Genomic DNA, 19,857 nt, shown 5'->3' with positions numbered 1-19,857 from the left:
AAAAAGATGTTCAACATCTTTAGCCATCAGAGTGTCAAAATAATCAAAACACAAAAAGAATTAAAGCATATAGGGTTTATTAGAGCAGTTAATCTTGATGCATTCAGGGAGACTTTTCTGATCAGAAAAAAATAGGAAGGCTGCTTTAGGCCAGTTATAATTAGTTTTTGAGGAAATAGAGTAGAAAATTAACCATTGCTTAATCTTAACATGGATCCCTGGTGGCTTAGGGGTTAAGTGCTAAGCTGCTAACCAAAAGGCTGGCAGTTCAAATCCACCAACTGCTCCTTGGAAATCCTATGGGGCAGTTCTACTCTGTCCTATAAGGTCGCTATGAGTCAGAATCAACTTGACGGCAACAGGATTTTTTTTTTTTTTTAACATAGGAGTCTTGGTGACACAAAGGTTAAGCTCTCAGCTGCTAACCAAAAGGCTGGCAGTTCAAACCCACCCAGAGAATCCACAAGAGAAAGACAGGGTGATCTGCTTCCATAAAGATTACAGCCTAGAAAACCCTATGGGGTAATTCTGCTATGTTACATGGGGTCACTATGAGTCGAAATCAATTCCAGGGCACATAACAACAACAATCTTAACATGACTGATTGAGTCATGACCAATCAGCTGATAACAAGTTACTAGGTGGTCTGCGGCCTGGTCAGCCCCCCATTCATTTGCACAAATCTTCAGGTATAGTTTGGAGGTTTTAAATGAATAAAGGCACCTCAGGAAATTCTAAAGTTTTAGAATTATCTCTCAGGAAGCAAGAGAAATTACTGAAAGTTAAATTCTACCTATAAGATAAACTCTGGGCTAGTTTGTGGTTAACAGGTACTTTGTCATAAAGGGAAATCTGTGAGACTTCGTGGTCACCGTGTTTCCACGTTTTTTCTTTTTATCTGTTTTTGGGTACATTTCACCATGGTCAGTGACCTCTGCGAACACTCCTATGCACTAAGAAGAATCTGGCAATTTGGCTCTCAATTTCTCTCTTTAACAAGGGAAATGCAAATCAAAACTAAAATAAGGTACCTCTTCTTACCTACTTGGATGGCTAAACAAAACAAAACTAACAACAACAAGAAATAGACAATAACAAGTGCTAGCAAGGATGTGGGGAGATTAGAAGTATCATACACTGCTGATGGGAATGTAAAATGATACACCAATTTGGAAAACAGTTTGGCAGTTCCTCTAAATGTTAAACATAGACTTACCTAACAATTCCACTCTGAAATAGACACACAAGAGAAATTAAGATACATGTTCACACAGAAACCTGTGCACAATGTTCATAGCAGCATTATTCATAATAACCAAAAAGTCAAAAGAACTGAAATGTCCATCAACTGATAAATGGATAAATAAAATACAGTATATTCATATGATAGAATGTTATTTGGCCATAAAAAGGAATGAAGTATTGATATATGCTACAGCATGGATGAACCTTAAAGACACTATGCTAAGTAGAAGCAGCTAGTTTGATCCCATTTAAAACAAAATATCCAGAATAGGTAATCCCACAGAGACAGAAAACAGATTAGTGGTTGACAGGGGCTACGGTGAATGGGGAGTAACTGGTAATGGGTATAGGGCTTCTTTTTGTAGAGAAGAAAATGTTCTGAAATTAGATAGTGGTGATGGTAACACAACTCTGGGAATAGATTAAAACCCTTTAAATTGTACACTTTAAATTGGTGAATTTATGGCATATGACTTGTATATAAAGCTGTTAAAAAAAAGATGGTATTGAAAGTCAGATGCAATACTTTCTTAATAAATTTTTTTCAGGGGAAAGGGAAACAGTTCACTAAGTATACATTTTGATTTGAGGATACCTCTCAATTTTAGACATGTAAAAAATTATTTCTTAGTGGGAGGAAACAGAATATTTAAGGAGAAACCTAACCTCACAAACTAGGAAAGGCCAAGGCATTTGTTTGTCTTATATTCTTTCATTAGTTTATCTATTTGTTCATTTAGCTTCACTTATTCCACAAATTTTATTAAGTACTTATTCAGAAATCCCTGCCCTCATGATGAGAACTTTAAAAAAAAGTAGGAAAACATAATCAAAAGCTAAAAAAAAAAAAATTATTTGTCAACTACCTCTCTCCAGCTTTTATAAATGTGAGTTTCCTGAACAAGGGTATTTAAGGTATAATTAATACAAATTTTATGAAGCCAAGCTAACAGATTGCTTACAGCATGAGACTGCATTCAATTTGGGAAGAGGGAGTAGACGTTATGTAAAAAAATTAAAAATTTGAAATGCTAATGATATACAACAATGCAAGTATTTGGGAGCAAATTAATACTTTAATCTTAATTATTCTGTACCCTAAATACATATTTCAGGGATATATGTATTTGGCCATCCACTGAGAGTTTAGTACAGTAGAACAGAATTCAATCTCTGATGAAATATCTAACAGAATAATTTAGTTCTAGGAAAACACACACACATCTTTTCATGATACCCCTGAATTTGAAATTTTAACCTTTAATCCTACAGTGTACTTTGCTGTCTAAAGGGACACACAATTCGAGTCAGGCAGTAAAAGTAGCAAGCGTCGTACATGGAGTACATGTTGGCTAGGAGGTAAGTGGATCGTTCAAATTAGAAACTACCCAGGGAGAGGTGCTGATTGGTAAGAGGACACAATCTAGCCCTCCTAGCACAGGGACTTTGTGCAGCCAGAAATGTCATTACATGACTGATAACAATGCCTGAGAGACCACAGCCAGACTGTTACAGCCGCAGGTAGATCAGACTCTCAGTGTGGCAATAGGTAGTTTCCAGGGCTTAAGAGGGCCTGACAAAGGGGTCAAGCTCAGGGGAAAATGACTGAGAAAAAGGAAGAAACCCAGAGAGAGGGACTGATGCAAACAGATGGCTCTGAATCACTTCAAATCATTGCCCTACGAAGAGAGGGCCAAATCCTACCTATTTTAGAGAAGGCCTGTTGAAGGCTTTTCTGTGTTAGAGGTGGCGAAGTGCTGGAGAAAAGGAAAGGTTACTCTTTGAATTTCTGTAGCTATCTTTTTCTTTATTTCATCAAGTTATATAAAGTTCAAAATGCTGTTATCCCCTCCAAGGGAAGGTGCAGAGCATGATATAAAACTTGCACAGATAATCCCACGTGTTATCTAGGCCTCCCCCTCAATGTTTTCTTCCCTAATGCAGTTCAGTTACAAAATTTGGTCTCATTTCCTAGTTGGCCCTATTTTTCCTTGATCAAAGTGGTTAGGAAAGGAAAGGAACCATGCATATGCTGGTGTATTAATTTCCCATGGTTGCTGTATCAAATCACGATAGAGGAGGTGGCTTAAAACAATAGAATTTATTCTCTCACAGCTCTGGAGTTTAGACGTCTGAAATCAAGGTGTCAGCAGCAGGGCTATGCTCCCTTTGGAGGCTCTAGGGGAGAATCCTCCTGGCCTCTTCCAGCTTTGGGTAGCTGTCAGCAATCTTTGGCTGCATCTCTCCAATCTCTGCCTCCATGGTCACATGGCCTCCTCCTCTTCCTGTGTTTTCCCTCTTCTTTCACTTATAAAGAATACTTGCCATTGGATTTGGGGCCTACCTGGGTAACCCTGGATGGTCTTGTCTTGAGATCCTTAACTTCACTACACCTGCAAAGACCCTTTTACCAAATAAAATCACATTCACAGGTTCTGGGTGGACATAATCTTTTGGGAGTTCACCATCCAATCCACTATAGTTGGTCAGTTAGGTTTTGGATTAAACATAGTTGAAAACATATATATACACATATAAACCAAAACCCAGTGCCGTTGAGTCAATTCCAACTCATAGCTACCCTATAGGACAGAGTAGAACTGCCCCATAGAGTTTCCAAGGAGCACCTGGCAGATCCAAACTGCTAACCCTTTGGTTCACAGCCATAGCACTTAACTACTACACCACCAGGGTTTCCTTTATACACATATGGATACATATGTATACTTACATACATATATATGTATCTATATGTGTGTGTGTATATGTATATATATATATATCTCACACTAGGTAAAGTAGAGGGTCAGCGACAAAGAGAAAAACCCTCAAAGAGATGGATTGACATTGATACAGTGGCTGCAACAATGGGCTCAAGCATGAGAATGATTTTGAGAATGGCACAGGACTGGGCAGTGTTTTGTTCTGTTGTACACAGGGGTGCTATGAGTCGGAACGAACTCGACAGCACCTAACAACAACAACTTACGTGTGTGTGTGTGCATATATATACATGTATGTATGTATATGTCCTCTACATGTATGCATATATATGTACATATGTATACACATATATATTCTACGACACCATAAGCTCTCAAACAAAAACTCTCGAAAAAGAGAATAGAGTTACGTTCTGTACGTTAACCTTTTGTCCCAGAAATTGCTCCCTCTTTTTCCCTGATTGGTGATACCTAACTAATTGTTAACCCAAACTTCATACTTAAGGCACAGAGATGGTAAGAAATAATACTCATCACCTAAAAATTAAACTTGAAACATAATCAGAATTATTTTAATACTTACTGGCTGAATTATTAGTTCACAACAATGAAACAAAAAAAAATGGTATTTTATTAACTTGGTTGTTTTGCATTACAAGACTAGGTTTTCATTGTTTTCCTTTAACTTCCATGTTTTTTAAAGCCCTGTCTCATCAACCTTGTTTAAGCCTTTCTTGGCTGCCAATTTTCATATGTACCATATTCTTAGAATGCTCCTGAATTTTTCTTTTTTTTTTTTAATTTCTACATTTCATTGATTATCTTAAGTCACAAACTATCTTTGGCAGCCATATAGATCCCAAACTATACTGTGGGATGATAGAACGTAGATATACTTAATAAGCAAATTACTACAATCAGGAAGCATTTGTATATTAATAGGTTTTATGGAAGCAATAAAAAAAAAGTGAGAATGATGCTGTATACCTGTGAATTTCATTATACTACAACTGACAATATCCACATGACTAATAACCAATAGCATGACCAATATACTGATTAGTTCTTAAGGATTATATTAAAAAATTTTGAATAGATATCAATTGCCATCATTAATGTCTTACTAGTACTCTACTCAGTGGCAGATACTATCTACTAAAAACATTTTAGAAACTCAGTAAGTTTTAGTTTGAATTCTTTCAACTGCTCCTATGATAAAAATTTACTATTTTATTGAAGATCAAAGCCCTCTACTGATAAATGTTTTCAGTTTTGCCATCCAAATGTTCCTAAGTTGATTAATAAATTTTAATCGATCTAAATATTCACAAATTATTTATCCAGTCATCTATCAACATTTTATTGGTCAGAAACAAAACTTTGCTTATTTAAGCAGCCTTTCTAATTAAAAATCAGTCAAGCCAGTTATGAGTTTGGCCATCTATCAAAACCCCAGCTTTTGTTCTCATTGACTGCACATTTCACTCTTTGGCTGTGAAGGATAAACTAATTATTGAAATAATAAGAGCAATGCACCTTTGAAAACTATAGTGGGTAGTAGCAATGATCAGGCCTCAAAAAGTAGGTTGCCAAAAACCCATAACCAATACAGTGCAGCATTCTTAATGTAACGCATTTTCCTAATCTTTACCACCATCACCACTATAATCATTACAATTGTCAGTGTGCATTTAAGGAGAACTGGGATAGGAGTTACTATAGAAGCTATCAGAAAGATCTCTTAAAATGAGGCTATCTAATTAGCTGCTGGGAGTCCATGGGTGGGCAAACAGTCAAACCATTGGCTACTAAGGGAGGTTCAAATCCACCCAGAAGCCCTTCAGAAAAAAGGCCTGGCAGTTTACTCCTGGAAGGTAACAGCCCTTGAAAACCCTATGGAGCCGTTCTACTCTTCACACACGGGTCAGAAATTGACTCCAAGGCAACTGATGTTTTTTGCACCTAAGGGCCCCTTTTCCAAAAGGTCATAGCCTTGAAAACCCTATGGAGCAGTTCTACTCTGTACACATGGGGTCACCATGAGTCAGAATTGACTCAAAGGCCACTAACAACAACATCGACATTAATCCAATTCTTCCTTTACAATAGCACCACTCTTCCACCTCAAGGGCAGGCGCAGATTAACCAGTAAGCAAGGTACACATGGGTTTACAGTAAGCATACCTTGCTTACTGGGTAATCTGTCCCTGCTTAAGGGAGCTCCCTACAGAGATATGCACAGGTATAACGCCATTACTTCCTTCACAATACCACTACCTTGCCCATGGCTAAGACAATGCCAGCTTCCCAACAGCAGGCAGGTAATTTGATTGTGTTAAATGATTTAATTTTACCATAAGCAAGTGGAGGTACTTATGCATGAGTTATAGTCATCCTCAATCTGAGCATGATGAATAGAGGAAGTCTTTTGTTTTGAAGATCTGAACTATTATAAAACAGCTGAACTTCCCAGAAGGCCCCAAACAATGTTTATGAAGCAATCAGTTTCAGAGACTAAAATCTAGAGTTATCAGATTATCCTCTTGATAGCTCTTCATAATAGTCTATAGTTAAAGTGCATCTTTTTCACATGTTGGGGAGGAATGATATGGGAGTAAGAAAATTTACAATACTTTGTGATTAACTGCTTGGGGATGTACAGTTTACCAACCCACAGTTATTTACCATAAAATATCAATATTCAGAATGCTTTACAACCTACTTGCTCTCAACTGGAAATTTGCATCTTAACTTTTAGAGCAGAAATATTGTTATTAATTATTCTCATTACCGAACCTGGAACTAATTATATTAAAATTAGTGCCACAAATGTATGTGTAATTATGGTACACAACATTATGCTTTTAGATGTTAACAGTAAATCAACAGTGTGATAGCATTGAGAAACCCTATGACAATAAAACTAAAAAAAACAAGAAAATATTTTTAATGATGGACGTACTATAATTAACGGTTGTAAATGCATTTAAAAATTCCAAGTTTGTATCTACAAAGGACACATTTTATCAACCACGACTTTCATGTTTTGAACGTGAATTCCATTAAGAAATGTTATATTATGTGGCATAGAGAGGTCCATTCATGTAAAATGCCGAGTTCATGGGTATTGGCTAAGAGGTTAGGTAACCAGTTTCCAACGCTGGCTCCACCTCCTACCTCTTTCCTTGGGGAAAGTTATTTTACTTCACTAAGCCTTAGGTCTTCCACCAGAAAATAAAAACAATACTTAGGTTATGTTGACAATCAAATAAAATAATGTTTCCAAAGTGCTTAGCATAATACCTGGCATAAATAATTAAAATTATAATAAAAACTATAAAAATAGCTAGCACTTACTAATGCTTCACTGTGTGCTGGGCAATGTTCTAGGGATTTCACAAGCAGTAATTTATTTGATTTTACAACAACCCTATGAAAAAGGTCCAGTTAATAATCCCATTTTATGGCTAAAGAAACTGATGCAGAGACAAGTTAGCTTGTCCAAGGTTGCAGAGTTTTAAGACGGGCTAAATTTAAACCCAATAGTTCAACTCTGGAGTCCCTGGGTGATGCAAACAGCTAATGCGCTTGGCTCGTAACTGAAAGCCAAAAGGTTGGAAGTTCCAGTCCACCCAGAGGAGCCTTGGAAGAAAGACCTGGTGATCTACTTCTGAAAAATCAGCCACTGAAAATCCTATGGAGCACAGTTCCACTCAACACACATGGGGTTCCCAGGAGTGGAATCAGGGTACAACTGTGCTCCACAGTGTTTTCAACGACTGACTTTTCAGAAACAGACCTCCAGGCCTTTCTTGTGAGGTACCTCTGGATAGACTCAAACCTTTAACGTTTGACCAGCAGCTGAGCACATTAACCATCTGCACCACCCAGAGACTACAAAATCTTAATAAATGATGTTCATTATTCTCATTTTCAAAAGACAGGGCAGTAAGGGAAAGAGAGAGGGAGGAAAGAGAGGAGAGAAAGGAAAACAGAGATATAGTTATTGTATAACTATTACACTAGGAACTTTGCATATGCTTTATACTTTAATCTTCAGAACCATCCTAAGAGGGAAGTATGATATTCCCCACTGCAGAGATGAGAAATCTGAGTGTCACGGACATCGTGTGATAAATAAGGTGAAATGGAATGATAAAATTATTCCATTCCATCTGAACCCAGTCAATATAGGATCTCAGTATAGCTACTCAAGCCCACATTCCTGCTTTTTTTTTTTCTTTCCTTTTAACAGTGATTATCTTTTGTAAGTATAGAGGTGTGTGTTGGAATTTACCTTTTTTTTTTTTTTTTAATAAATAAATACCCTGTCAGTATACCAAAGAAAAAACTGCCCTACTGAGTGACCATGCACAATGATTCTCCATTGGGATGCTTGGCTGGGGAAGTGGGCAGCCAGGGTGACAGGGCTATAGCACCGTGTCAGTACAGATACAACCATTAAGCTGTGGAATAATTAACTGAAAGTTCCTCCACTTCCGGCCTTATCTTGATCCAAGTTGCCTACATATGAATTAAAAGAACATGTACCTTGCTTTTCTTCTTGGGTTTAGGGTAGGGAGGAGTGGAATGGGGTTAGAGGTACCTGCCTGAATTTAAAGGGAACTTGTTTCATTATATATATGTTTCATTGAAGTCATCCCTAGTCTCTGGCCAACTCTAAATGATATGAATGAATTTTGAAGGCACGTTTGATGCATTCCATGCATGATCTTCCTTTTACTTAGGATAAGGCCTCCCACCCCAACATATACACTTATCTTGAGGTAAGATGTCAACTATCTTCCATACAATGTCAAGGTAGAAATGTCACCCAGAAAGCACTATTTATTGAAAAAAACCACCAGAAAGTTCTTGAGCACAGTGGTTCAACTCATCCTTTATACCCCTACACGTAGCCTGCTGACTTTATCTAGCACGATTCTTATTACTTATTCAACAACTACTTACTGAGAGTTTATAAAGTGCCAGGCACTGGGCAGACCCTAGTAAATTAATCAAAGGCGTTTTCTAGCCTTAGGTGTAAAAGGAGGAAATGGTAGATGAGGTATAGGTATGACAGCAACTGAGATGATTGCTGATGGTTCAGTACTGTAGGGAAATCAAAAAACGAAATGTGTTCCAAATGACATTACAATAATGTATGCTCATGAAAATGTCCATGACTCATCACAAGTGAGTTAAATTATGCTATGCCTGTTTAATCAAAGAAAGATTTCTATCCTAATGGATACTGAATGAACGAAAGAGGGGATGGGGAGATGGTTCTTAGAAGTACCATCTCTATAAACTTTGCTTGTATGAATTAATTCATTTTTTTTAAATGCTAAGTACAAAAGGTTATCAAACCCCGTCTACAACATCATTTGATGAGAGAACATTTCATTTCTTTGAGTGTTCTAAAAAACACAAATCATTTCCCCTTTCTAAGTCTTAGTTTTTCTAATCTATAAAATCGGAATAATAATGTTTCCTTATAAGATTGTCCTATGGATCAAATTACATAAAAATATATTAATGTGATTTGACAATTGTGACATGTTAGATAAATATGAAGGAATATTTTTCTCATAAATCAAGGTGGGTCTAGATCAGAGGAGAGCCAGGGCTCACTGAGCTAGGAGCTGAACGGCTGATTTTTCTTCTTGGCTCTGCCACTTATTAAATATATAATAATAATAAGTAATTCAGTTACCTTAATCTTTGATTTCATTTTAAAAAAAAGGTCAGAAGACTTTTAAAGTCCCTTGTAGCAGTAAAATCATATAAGTAAAGATGAAGAAATACTCTCAGTTGCATATTATAGTGCTGCCAAAACCAAAAACCCATTGCTGTTGAGTTAGTTCTGATTCATAGCAACCCTATAGAAGAGAGTAGAACTGCCCCATAGAGTTTCCAAGGAGCACCTGGTGGATTCAAACTGCTGACCTTTTGGTTAGCAGGTGTAGGTAGCACTTAACCACTACGCCACAGCAAGCGTGGTCAAAGGCAACTTTTTTTTTTTTTCCTCTCAATGATTAGGAAAAGCTTTGGGGTGAAAGAAATTATTCAGTAACATTCAAAGTACGTCATTGTCTTGCTTCCCTTCATATCCTGAAAAAAGTATTGTATTCTAATCAATTGAAAATAAATTTTGAATAGGGACAGCTTTTTTTTTTTCTTCATTTAAAAAGGAGAAAAAAAACCCTTTAGATCAATCAGTAGTGCAGATTGATGATCAAGAAGCTGAACTCCAGAAAATGACGATAATAAACAGGGTGTGGGTCTATGAAAATATGTCATGCACAAGTTAATTTTATACGTATATTTTCTTTGCTGCATTATTGAATGGGCAATTAATAAAGGAATACCATTTTTCATACACTCAAACTGTTCCAGACTAATGGAAATACACGGCTGAACAAGATAGCCTCAACTCTCTTAGACCTTAAGATTCTGAAGCAGGCAGTTATGAAAGGGTTATTAACCATCCCATAATAGTTGTTTTTCAAAAAAGTCTACTCTTGCTACATTTTTATTACAACTTTTACAGCACTTCACCATGATTGGTTGAATCCCCAGGTTTCTTCTCTTCTCCTGGCAGGAGACCAAGGCGCAGGCAGACTGACCCCAAATCTACCCACTATATGACCTTCCTGGGCTGGCAGTAGTGAGCCATTGCCATTTTTTTAGGGCTGTGTGCAATATTTTTAGAGCCGTGTGCAAAAACTCATTCACTAAAATTGTGCAGACTGCACACGCATCACAAGACTGAAGATCCTCCCCTCACTGTTCATGCATACATATGTCACTCCCTATAAAAAGAGCAAATCTGCCCTGGTTCAGGGAGCTGGCAGCCTTAGGTCATGAGACCCTGACTGCCTCCCAGTTTGTAAACTGTGGATAAACCTTTCTGTTCTTCTAACCCTGCATCTCACTGACTTCAATTTACTAGCCTGCTTGACAAGAACCTATCAGTTGATGGCTTCAATTCAGCCAAAGGATTCAAATAATAAATGAGAAAAAAACACACAAAACCATTACAAGTTGTATTAAGTCATAATGGATAAAATAGAGAATGGTGCTACGTAGAAGTCGAGCCTGGAGGAAAGCAGGCAGAGGAGAGGAGAAGAAATGATAATAATTACTTGCTGTGTTAGGCAGGGTGATCTGGGAGCTTTCTCTGGGGAGGTGATACATAAGCTGAGAGCTGATGGCCATAAGAATTCGGCCATGTGAAGGACCAGGGGAAAAGCATTCTTGGTAGAGGGAAAGAAAGTATCAAGGCCCCGGTGGGAGAAGGGAGGAATAGTTCATCATTTTCAAGAAATTAAGATAAGACCATGGTAATGAATTTGAGATTTATTCTAAGTGCAGTCGAAGGCATAAAGCAGGGAAGTGAAATGATCTAATTTACATTTTTAACAGATTACTCTGGCTGTTTTATGATAGATGGTTTAAAGAAAGGCTAGAGAAGATGCAGGGAGACCAGGTAGGAATGGATGACGTAGAAATAGTACATCCTTGTTTTAGCCAGGCAAAGATTTTCACTACTTCTAGAGCAACAAGTAGGGGAAATCAGGGTTTTATTACAGTATATTTGGGTAAATTTGTAGCATATTGACTTAAAGGCTGGTCTCATCTTAGTGGGAGTTCTCTAGTGACATGCTGTCCTGTTGTGTCAACATGTTGTATCAATTATCTGAATGAAGACACACTTACCAAATTTTTCGCTGACTCTAAACTAGGAGGCCAATCAATATGTCAGATAAAAAAAAGATTTAAAACCATTTCAACTGTGATAGAACAAAAGGTCACTACTCAGAAGGTGAATTTAATAGGGTAAATATAATATTCTGAATTTAGGTTAATCAAATAACATGGTTTATGGCTCTGCATTAATGGAAATTCAAGAAAAATCAATCCTAAGATTTCAGACGACTGTATTTTCAAAATAAGGTTAAAACGTGAGATGGCTACTTAAAATCAATAAAAGTGGCTGTCATTGTCAGCTGCATTAGGTGAAGACGCTCCCATGAAATTATAGTACTGTTGCCAGTGTCCTCTGCAAAAGGTCAGGTCACATGCAAGAAATGTGCACATTCCTATAGGCCACAATTTAATATGTGAATTTGCATAACCAAGTGTGTTGTGAAGAAGATAGCTGTGGATTAAGTACCTGGAGAAGAGAAGAATTATGGGGCAAGGGACATGACTGCATTTTCACATTTATGAACCCTAACCAGAATAATGGGGGCATTGGTGGTTCATTGGCAGGATTCTTGCCACCATACAGGAGACCTGGGTTTGATTCCTGGCCACCATACAGGAGACCTGGGTTCGATTCCTGGCCAATACACCTCTTGCACAGTCTGTTGGTAGAAGCTTGAGTGTTGCACTGAAGCTGAACAGGTTTCAGCGGAACTTCCAGGCTAACACAGATTTTAGGAAGAAAGGCCTGGTAACGTACTGCTGAGAATAAGCCAGTGAAGACCCTGTGTCCAGTGCACAACAGGTCATGGGGATGCTACAGGATCAGGCAGTATGTCTTCTGTCGTGCAGGGACGTGCCGTAAGTCAGGGGCAACTCCACAGCAGCCAACCACAAACAGACTCAAACGGTGAGAACTAGAGGTGAAAGTGGTAGAAATGGAGATTATGGCTCAATTTTAAGACATAGATTTTGGGCTGGTTTTTGCATTTTTAAACGACTACAGCAGTCTACAATGGGCTAAGATGCTTTGTGATGAATATGTGAGCTTTCCGTTGCTAGACTTTTCCGAGTAGAATGATTATTGCCAAGGATTCTGAGAGTGGCAGAAATGTCTACATCACACATGATGAGCAAGAGGGATTCCAAACCCTGGTCCTCAGGTCAGTCACCTCAACAGAAGCGGAAGAGCTTTGGCTTAGGTTAAACTATTCTATTTCGGTGGCTGTTCTTGATATGAGATTCTGTCTTTCTTAAGTAAAAATGCCTGGACTTGCACAAAATGATAGTTTTAAGAGTTGGTAACTTGTGTTTAAATGTCATGAGTTAGAAAAATAAAATGTTAGTAATGTTTCATCAATCTCCATTTTCTGTTGTTGTTACTAAAAATTTCCTACACTATAAAATCTGAAAGTCAAAGAACTACAAGATTAACTGAATACTAAGGCTTTTCCTACTCTGAACCTCCATAATTAGATTATCTTCTAAAATTAATCAAACAAGATTCATTCATCATTGCTAAAAAAAAATAAATAAATAAGTGTAGCTATCAGACTTGTATTAAACTGTGAAAAAGCAGCAGTCTGGTTTTGTAGCACTTAATCAGACACATTGTCCAGCTATTAGTCTGTGCACCTAAGAATACTTAGATGACCATCTCAGGACACCTTCATAAACAAAATAATCCTAGAATCCCATATATACGTAGTACTTAGCAAATTCATTTCTCAACTAATAAAAATGCAACCAAAGGGCAATAATAGATTAAGCACTGGATATTAGGTATATTTGATGTTGCCTGCCTGGAGAGGGTTTTGTTAATGAGAATATTTTACAGTGTTACTGCCAATGGCCTTTGCAATTATGAAACTTTTGGTATTATTGCACTGTTACATGAGTTGGGATTTTACACAAGTAAACACATAATCTTACGCAAATACATAAACCCTTAAAAATACAGCTGAACATCAATCCTCAAAGGCATCTATACTCAAACAGGTGCCCGCTGCTCTTGCCTGTGGGTTTTATTTTCAACTTGCTATTTCTAAAGTCCACATTCTTTCATATGCTTCTGGACTTTTTAAAATGGTAGTCTTAAGAGAAGGTAATTGGTTTTTTAAGTGTTCTAAATTGGAAATATAAAAGGTTGGTAACACTTTGATTGTTCTTACTTTTTGTTATTATTGTAGTTTAAAATTTTTCTTACTCTATGAAGTAAAACAACAACAACAACAAAAGAGGATTATGGAATTAATTGACTACCAAGGTTTTTTCATCTCTGAACTTTAAGGATAAAGAATTCTTATACTGGCTGCTAAGTTACTTGCAGCTCATTTGCTTGTTAATAGGACTCTTTATAATATATGTGTTTTTGTAATTTATTCTGTGCATAAATTTATGTTGTTGTACGCCTTTGAGTTGATTGACTCACAGCAACCCTATTCAAAACCCAAACCCACTGCCACTGAGTTGATTCCGACTCATAGTGACCTTATAGGACAGAGTAAAACTGCCCCATAGGGTTTCCAAAGCTGAAATCTTCATGGGAGCAGACTGTCACATCTTTCTCCCGAGGAGCAGCTGGTAGGGTTGAACCGACCTTTCGGTTAGCAGCCAAGTGCTTAACCACTACACTACCATGGCTCCTTGCATAAATTTATGTATGTGTAAATTTGAGTGTGTGTGAATTTATGTATGTATGAGGCATCATACAACTAAGCTGCCATAAATCAAACTATCTCAGTCCATATAAAATCAGAAGCATGTACCTTCCCAGTTAGATTTATAATTTAGCTTACAAACTAGATATTTCCCAAATATAACAAAGGTAAAGAGATCATATAACAAATTAAAATATATTTGATTTTTGAAAAGAAACTGTTTAAGAAGCTTATTGGTACTGTGGTACAAAAACACAAAGTAACACTTACAAAGTATAATTGCTACTTACAAGCAAACTGAAGCTTTGCTTCTCTGCTAACAATTGTTCCAAAGGAGTTTGTCGCTATGCACTGGTACGTTCCAGCATCTTGGGTTTTATTGGGGTTATTGATCAACAAGCTGCCTTCAACAACACTGTAGCGGAAATCCATACCAATGTCAACATCTGTTCCATTTAACTTCCACCTATAGTGTAAAAATGCCAGTAGATAAAGTCTTTTAATATTAATCAATATTTCTGAATTGTCTAAAATACATAAAAACTATAAATAGCATAGAATATCACTGCTGACTTTTTAACCACAGGAAAAAATTAGAAACGCTTTACCCAGCAATAGTGACACCTTAAAGTGCTTATGAACAGAATATATCCTTTCAAGTAAACAAGGGTATTAAAATTCTAATGCCTGCTTTTATGGCTATTTTAGATGCTTTTACAAATACTTCACTTTATTTTGAAATTCCCATTGTACCCTGTACAACTTTCTTCAAATAGGGCTCCTCAGTAACAGTCGTCTTCTACTTTGCAGCTGTTCTTTAAATGGGTCCATACGGATGACAGAATAAACTACTTTCAGGTAGACTGCTGATTATTTGATAAAACTGTAGCGGAGTTGCTTTGATTTGGTCCTAAATATGACTGAAATGGCCAACTGCAAAGAAAAAGAACTCCATTGATCTAGAGCTGTCATAGGGACCAAACTACCAGAGTCTTAACCAACTATGGATCACTGTGAAGCTCTCCTTACACAGTGACACAGGAAACTACAGATCAGGCCATCAGGTAACTGATGCAAAAAAGTTATGCTGTCCTTCTGTTGGTTTACTTGGATCCCCTGTGTATCTGACTGTAGTAACCCAGTACCCCATATTTAGCCCAATAAATCTGTCTTAGTAGGACTTACACGTTTCCACAATAAAGCGTCAATTAGTAACAAGATCTACTTTTTTCTTTCTTTCTTTTTTTTTTTTTAACAGCCAATAATATTACAGAAAGGGAGAGCTTATCTTAACCAAATTGCCTTCTGGGAAGTCATTTGAATGCTTATGAGCTTTTGAGCAAGTACAGTTCAATGAGTATCTATCTTACGTTTTAACCTCCAAGTCTGACATAGCATATCAGATAGCGAAAATAGTATAGTTGAAGCTTCTGAATTATCAAGAGTCTTCCAGTGGCAGTCCCACAGGGAGACTAACAAATAAGGTAACACTGCAGGATAAAGGAAACTGATCCAAAGCAATAATAGGAATAAAGTTAGAGAGATTCATCTTATCTCCTTCAAACGGTCAAAATTCACCATTTAAATATGTGGGTACACACACTCTCATCATGTATCCTCCAATAACATTCTGGGGCTCTATGGCTGGGTACGACATGTAGCAGTGGTTCAGTGGTAGAATTCTTGACATCCATGTAGGAGATCTGGGTTTGATTCTGAGCTGGTGGACTTCATGTACAACCACACCCGTGTGTCAGTGGAGGCTTGCCTGTTGCTGCCATGTCGAACAGGTTTCAGGGTAGCCAATTCACAACAGGAGCAACATGCCAGGTGTGCATAATGTAAAATCATTTAAATGAAAAAATGCAGACCAGTTAGTTTCAAGAACTTGGATATTTGGTATCAGCAAGAGCAGATATTTAGAAGAGTGATCCCTTTCATTCTGTCAAGGTCTTTTCCACACTTCTAAGTCAGTCACATGTGACAGCCCTTCCATGAAGCCTTTCTTGATATTCCTAGTCAAAATTAATCAAAACTTTGTCCAGTCCTCCCTTTACGTGGAATTTCTGCATTCTTTATAATCATATTCAAGGCTCTCTCTTTCTCACCAGATTTAATTGTTTTAACACCTTAAGGGTAGCTGTTGTTAGTTGCCTTTGATTCCAACTTGTGGGAACCTCCTGTGTGCAGAGTAGAAGTGCTCCATATGGTTTTCAAGGCTGTGGCCTTTCAGAAGCAGATTGCCAGGCCTGTCTTCCAAGACACCTCTGGGTGGTTCAAACTGCCAGCCTTTCTGCTAGGAGTTGAGTGCTTACGTGTTTGCACCACCCAGGGACTCCCTTAAGAGTAAAGACCCTGTCTAAATCACTTTTACATCTCCCTGATGGCACAGTGGTTAAGTGCTCAGCTGCTAAGTGAAATGTCGGTGGTTTGAATTCACCAGCTGCTCTGAGGGAGAAAGATGTGGCATTTGGCTTCCCTAAAGATTACAGCCTTGGAAACCCTATGGGGCAGTTCTATTCTGTTCAATAGGGTCGCTATGAGTCAGAATCAATTTGACGGCACAGGGTGGTGCAATGGTTAAGAGCTTGGCTATTAACCAAAACTCAGCAGTTCAAATCTACCAGGCGCTCCTTGGGAACCCAACAGGGGCAGTTCTACTCTGTCCTACAGGGTCACTGTGAGTTGGAATTGACTCGATGGCAACAGGTGTTTTAGAACTCGATACTCTCACTGTGCTCAGTAAATGCTTGCTGAATTTAATTGAATAAATACTTTTTCGCTAGGTATTTCAGCTCTGAGCACACACAATTTATGGAGCGTTCCAGCACACGAGAGCGGCCTATGGTCACATCTGTAGTCCTGAAAAATAAACATCCAGAAACCTGAGGGGTAGGGAAGCTGGGCCAGATCTTAAAATGGGACATGGCTCTCCATGTGTTTGTTGGTAAGAAGGCGGGCATTAGAAATGGACATTATTTTTAGGCCTGACAGTAATTCTCTCTGTGTTCTGACTCAGACAAGACAGTAATCAGCAATAAAGAGGAATAAATATTACATATGCTCATGAATCTCCAGAGCTGACTGCCTGCCCTAGACATTCTTTTGAGTCAGCTGATCACATCTCGGTCATAACACTCACTTCAAATGATAGTAGAGCAATTTAATATGACAAATCTAAGAACTCAAAGAGGAAATTGCAATATAATGTGAGCTGCAAGCAGAGTGTGGAATTTGAGTGGGGCCATGTGAGTCTTTTTAGAAAAGTGGTTGTGGGGATTATGAGAACACCTCTGTAGACTTGTCTACACTCTGCGTCTCAGCAAAAATGCTCTGCATCGAGTCTGTTCATCTATTTTATTGCCTGCTTTTACATACAAATAGCAAAGGGAAAGGGATTATTTAGAAAATAAAGTGCTTTCTATGAAACGCAGTTGAGCCTCTATCACAAAGCACTATACCAAGTTTTATTGCAGTGCGGTCACTGTTCATTCCAATTGAATGTGGATTGCATTGAATTCTTTATCTCATCGCATACTGAAACACTCTTGAAAAATTTGCAATTTATTTTCAGTGTTTGAGCAATCTTTTAAGTATTCGTAATAAAGCAACGATGCTCTTGGAGCTCATAGAGATTTTCCCAAGAGCCAAGACAAATTGGTGAGTTTCATAAGCTGATTTCTGAATCACTTGAGGAAGTACAGCCCATACCTCTCCAGGGAGTGGGGTGGTGGTTGTGTACAACTAAACACCGATACTGTAAAGCTCTTGAAGGTATAATTTTGCTGACCTTGTTAAGAAGATGTCTATGGGATTTGGTGCAGCAAACCCTCTTTCTTTGCTAAGTACTTCAGTTTGGCACATGAGAAGAGGCAGGACTGTTCTGACTTAGGATTTGTTGTCTGCAAACTCAACTGAATACAAACCTCACAGCAAAAATACTCCAACCAAGTACTTGGACGCTCTTTCTGTTTGGAAAAGCACGCAATAAGCAATGTCCCTGTCCTTTTTTTTTTTTGTTTTTTTTTCTGTCCTTAGGGAACTTGCATACAAGGGAAGTTGGCTCAAGCCAGACTTCTAAAATTTTTCTGGGTCTAGGTCAGTCCTTTACAAAATCGAGGGGCAGGGAGAAATGAAAAGAGAAGCCTTAGCTGAGGGAGTAAATACAAAGTAGAGAGGTATTTGGGCTGCCTGAGAGAAAAACCTACGCTGAAGGTCCCCATGGAGAGCTCGACTTGGAATTTCTCCTACTTGTTTTTCCCCCTCAAAGTCAGCCTGAAGATGGAAAAAAAAATTTCAGCAAGAAACATGTTTGAAGATGCCTGATCTCTTCATTCTTTTTCATGCTCTTTCCTTCAATAAGAAGGAGTCTCAAACTCCCAGGTGGCAACCTGCTATTGGCATAGAAAAACTGCCAAAGGTACAAAGTACATTGTAACCAATTGCTACAGCATTTGATTAAAAGTTTTCTTCTCAGCTTTTCTCCAGCAATCTTTAAAAACATAATAGGTTTCTGTTCCACTGCTTGTTTTAAATAACTGTGCAAGCCCCTGTATCTAGGAACACAATGTTCCTAAGCAATGTTAATTAAAGGGCACAGTTTGGGGAAAGACAAAGCAGCAACGTGCCAAATTCTGCTGTAAAATTTGTTTTGATTTATGGCTAACATAGGAACTTACACTTGACTATGAACTAAAAACTGGGGCCAGTTAATGTATCATTTATGTATCTAGGAACTTTTGTCACTTGCATTTATTTTTATTATGTAGAGCATTTTAAAATGGTGGATATAGCCTTGAATGTAATATATTAGAGGGAGAATAACTACATACGCTGATTTGCCCAGGACAATGCTGGGTTTACACCTTCTGTCCTAGAACAATTAACAGTGGCCTTTTAGTCTCAAAGGGGTTCTTGATTTGGATGATTCATTATGTCTTTACCCTAATTATAAGGTCCGTTAGAGAGGTGTTTCCCCCCCCTTCTGGAATGCACTTCCTTTACTTATTTATCCACATGGCCAAATACTACTTGTCCTCCAGATTCAGTTAAAAATCTCCTTTTCAGCGTTCACTGACAGACCTACCTTCCCCGCCCCGAAGCTGATTTTATTTCCTTCTGGTTGCCCTAGAACCTGGACATCCTCTTTGAACAATTACAGCATAGCACTTCCAGCCCTACAGGACAGAGTAGAACTGCCCCATAGGGTTTCCAAGGAGCAGCTGGTTGATACAAACTGCCAATCTCTTGATTAGCTGCCAAGCTCTTAACCACTGTGCCACTAGGCGACCTCAACTGCTTGCATGTCTAGGCAATTCCCAATATAATCACACTACTTAAACATGTAGCTGAAACCCAGCATGATGCTGTAAAAAACAAAACAAAACAAAACAAAAAACAAAAAATATGCTGTAGCTGCATAATATAGTAGTTTAAGCACTTAAGTGGTTACACACTTTTTCTGAGTTTTGATATATACCACAATTTAAGGTAGAGCTGCTATGGTTGAATCTTGGGT

At 38.0% G+C, this 19,857-nt stretch overlaps 1 protein-coding gene across 7 annotated transcripts in view; it reads right to left on the bottom strand.

Annotated features, from left to right (window-relative positions):
- CNTN4 (contactin 4) overlaps positions 1 to 19,857 on the bottom strand; it is a 1,107,632-nt gene that overhangs the window by 371,422 nt on the left and 716,353 nt on the right. For all 7 annotated transcript variants that reach the window (XM_049862392.1, XM_049862391.1, XM_049862390.1 and 4 more), the window contains one exon: positions 14,630 to 14,805. In XM_049862392.1, coding sequence (XP_049718349.1) covers positions 14,630 to 14,805 — 176 coding nt within the window. The remainder of the gene's footprint in view (positions 1 to 14,629; positions 14,806 to 19,857) is intronic.

This window comes from Elephas maximus, chromosome 20 (assembly GCF_024166365.1).
Source record: "Elephas maximus indicus isolate mEleMax1 chromosome 20, mEleMax1 primary haplotype, whole genome shotgun sequence".
Taxonomy (NCBI): domain Eukaryota; kingdom Metazoa; phylum Chordata; class Mammalia; order Proboscidea; family Elephantidae; genus Elephas; species Elephas maximus.
The sequence above is the reverse complement of the archived record's forward strand: the minus strand, read 5'-3'. Positions and strand labels throughout refer to the sequence as shown.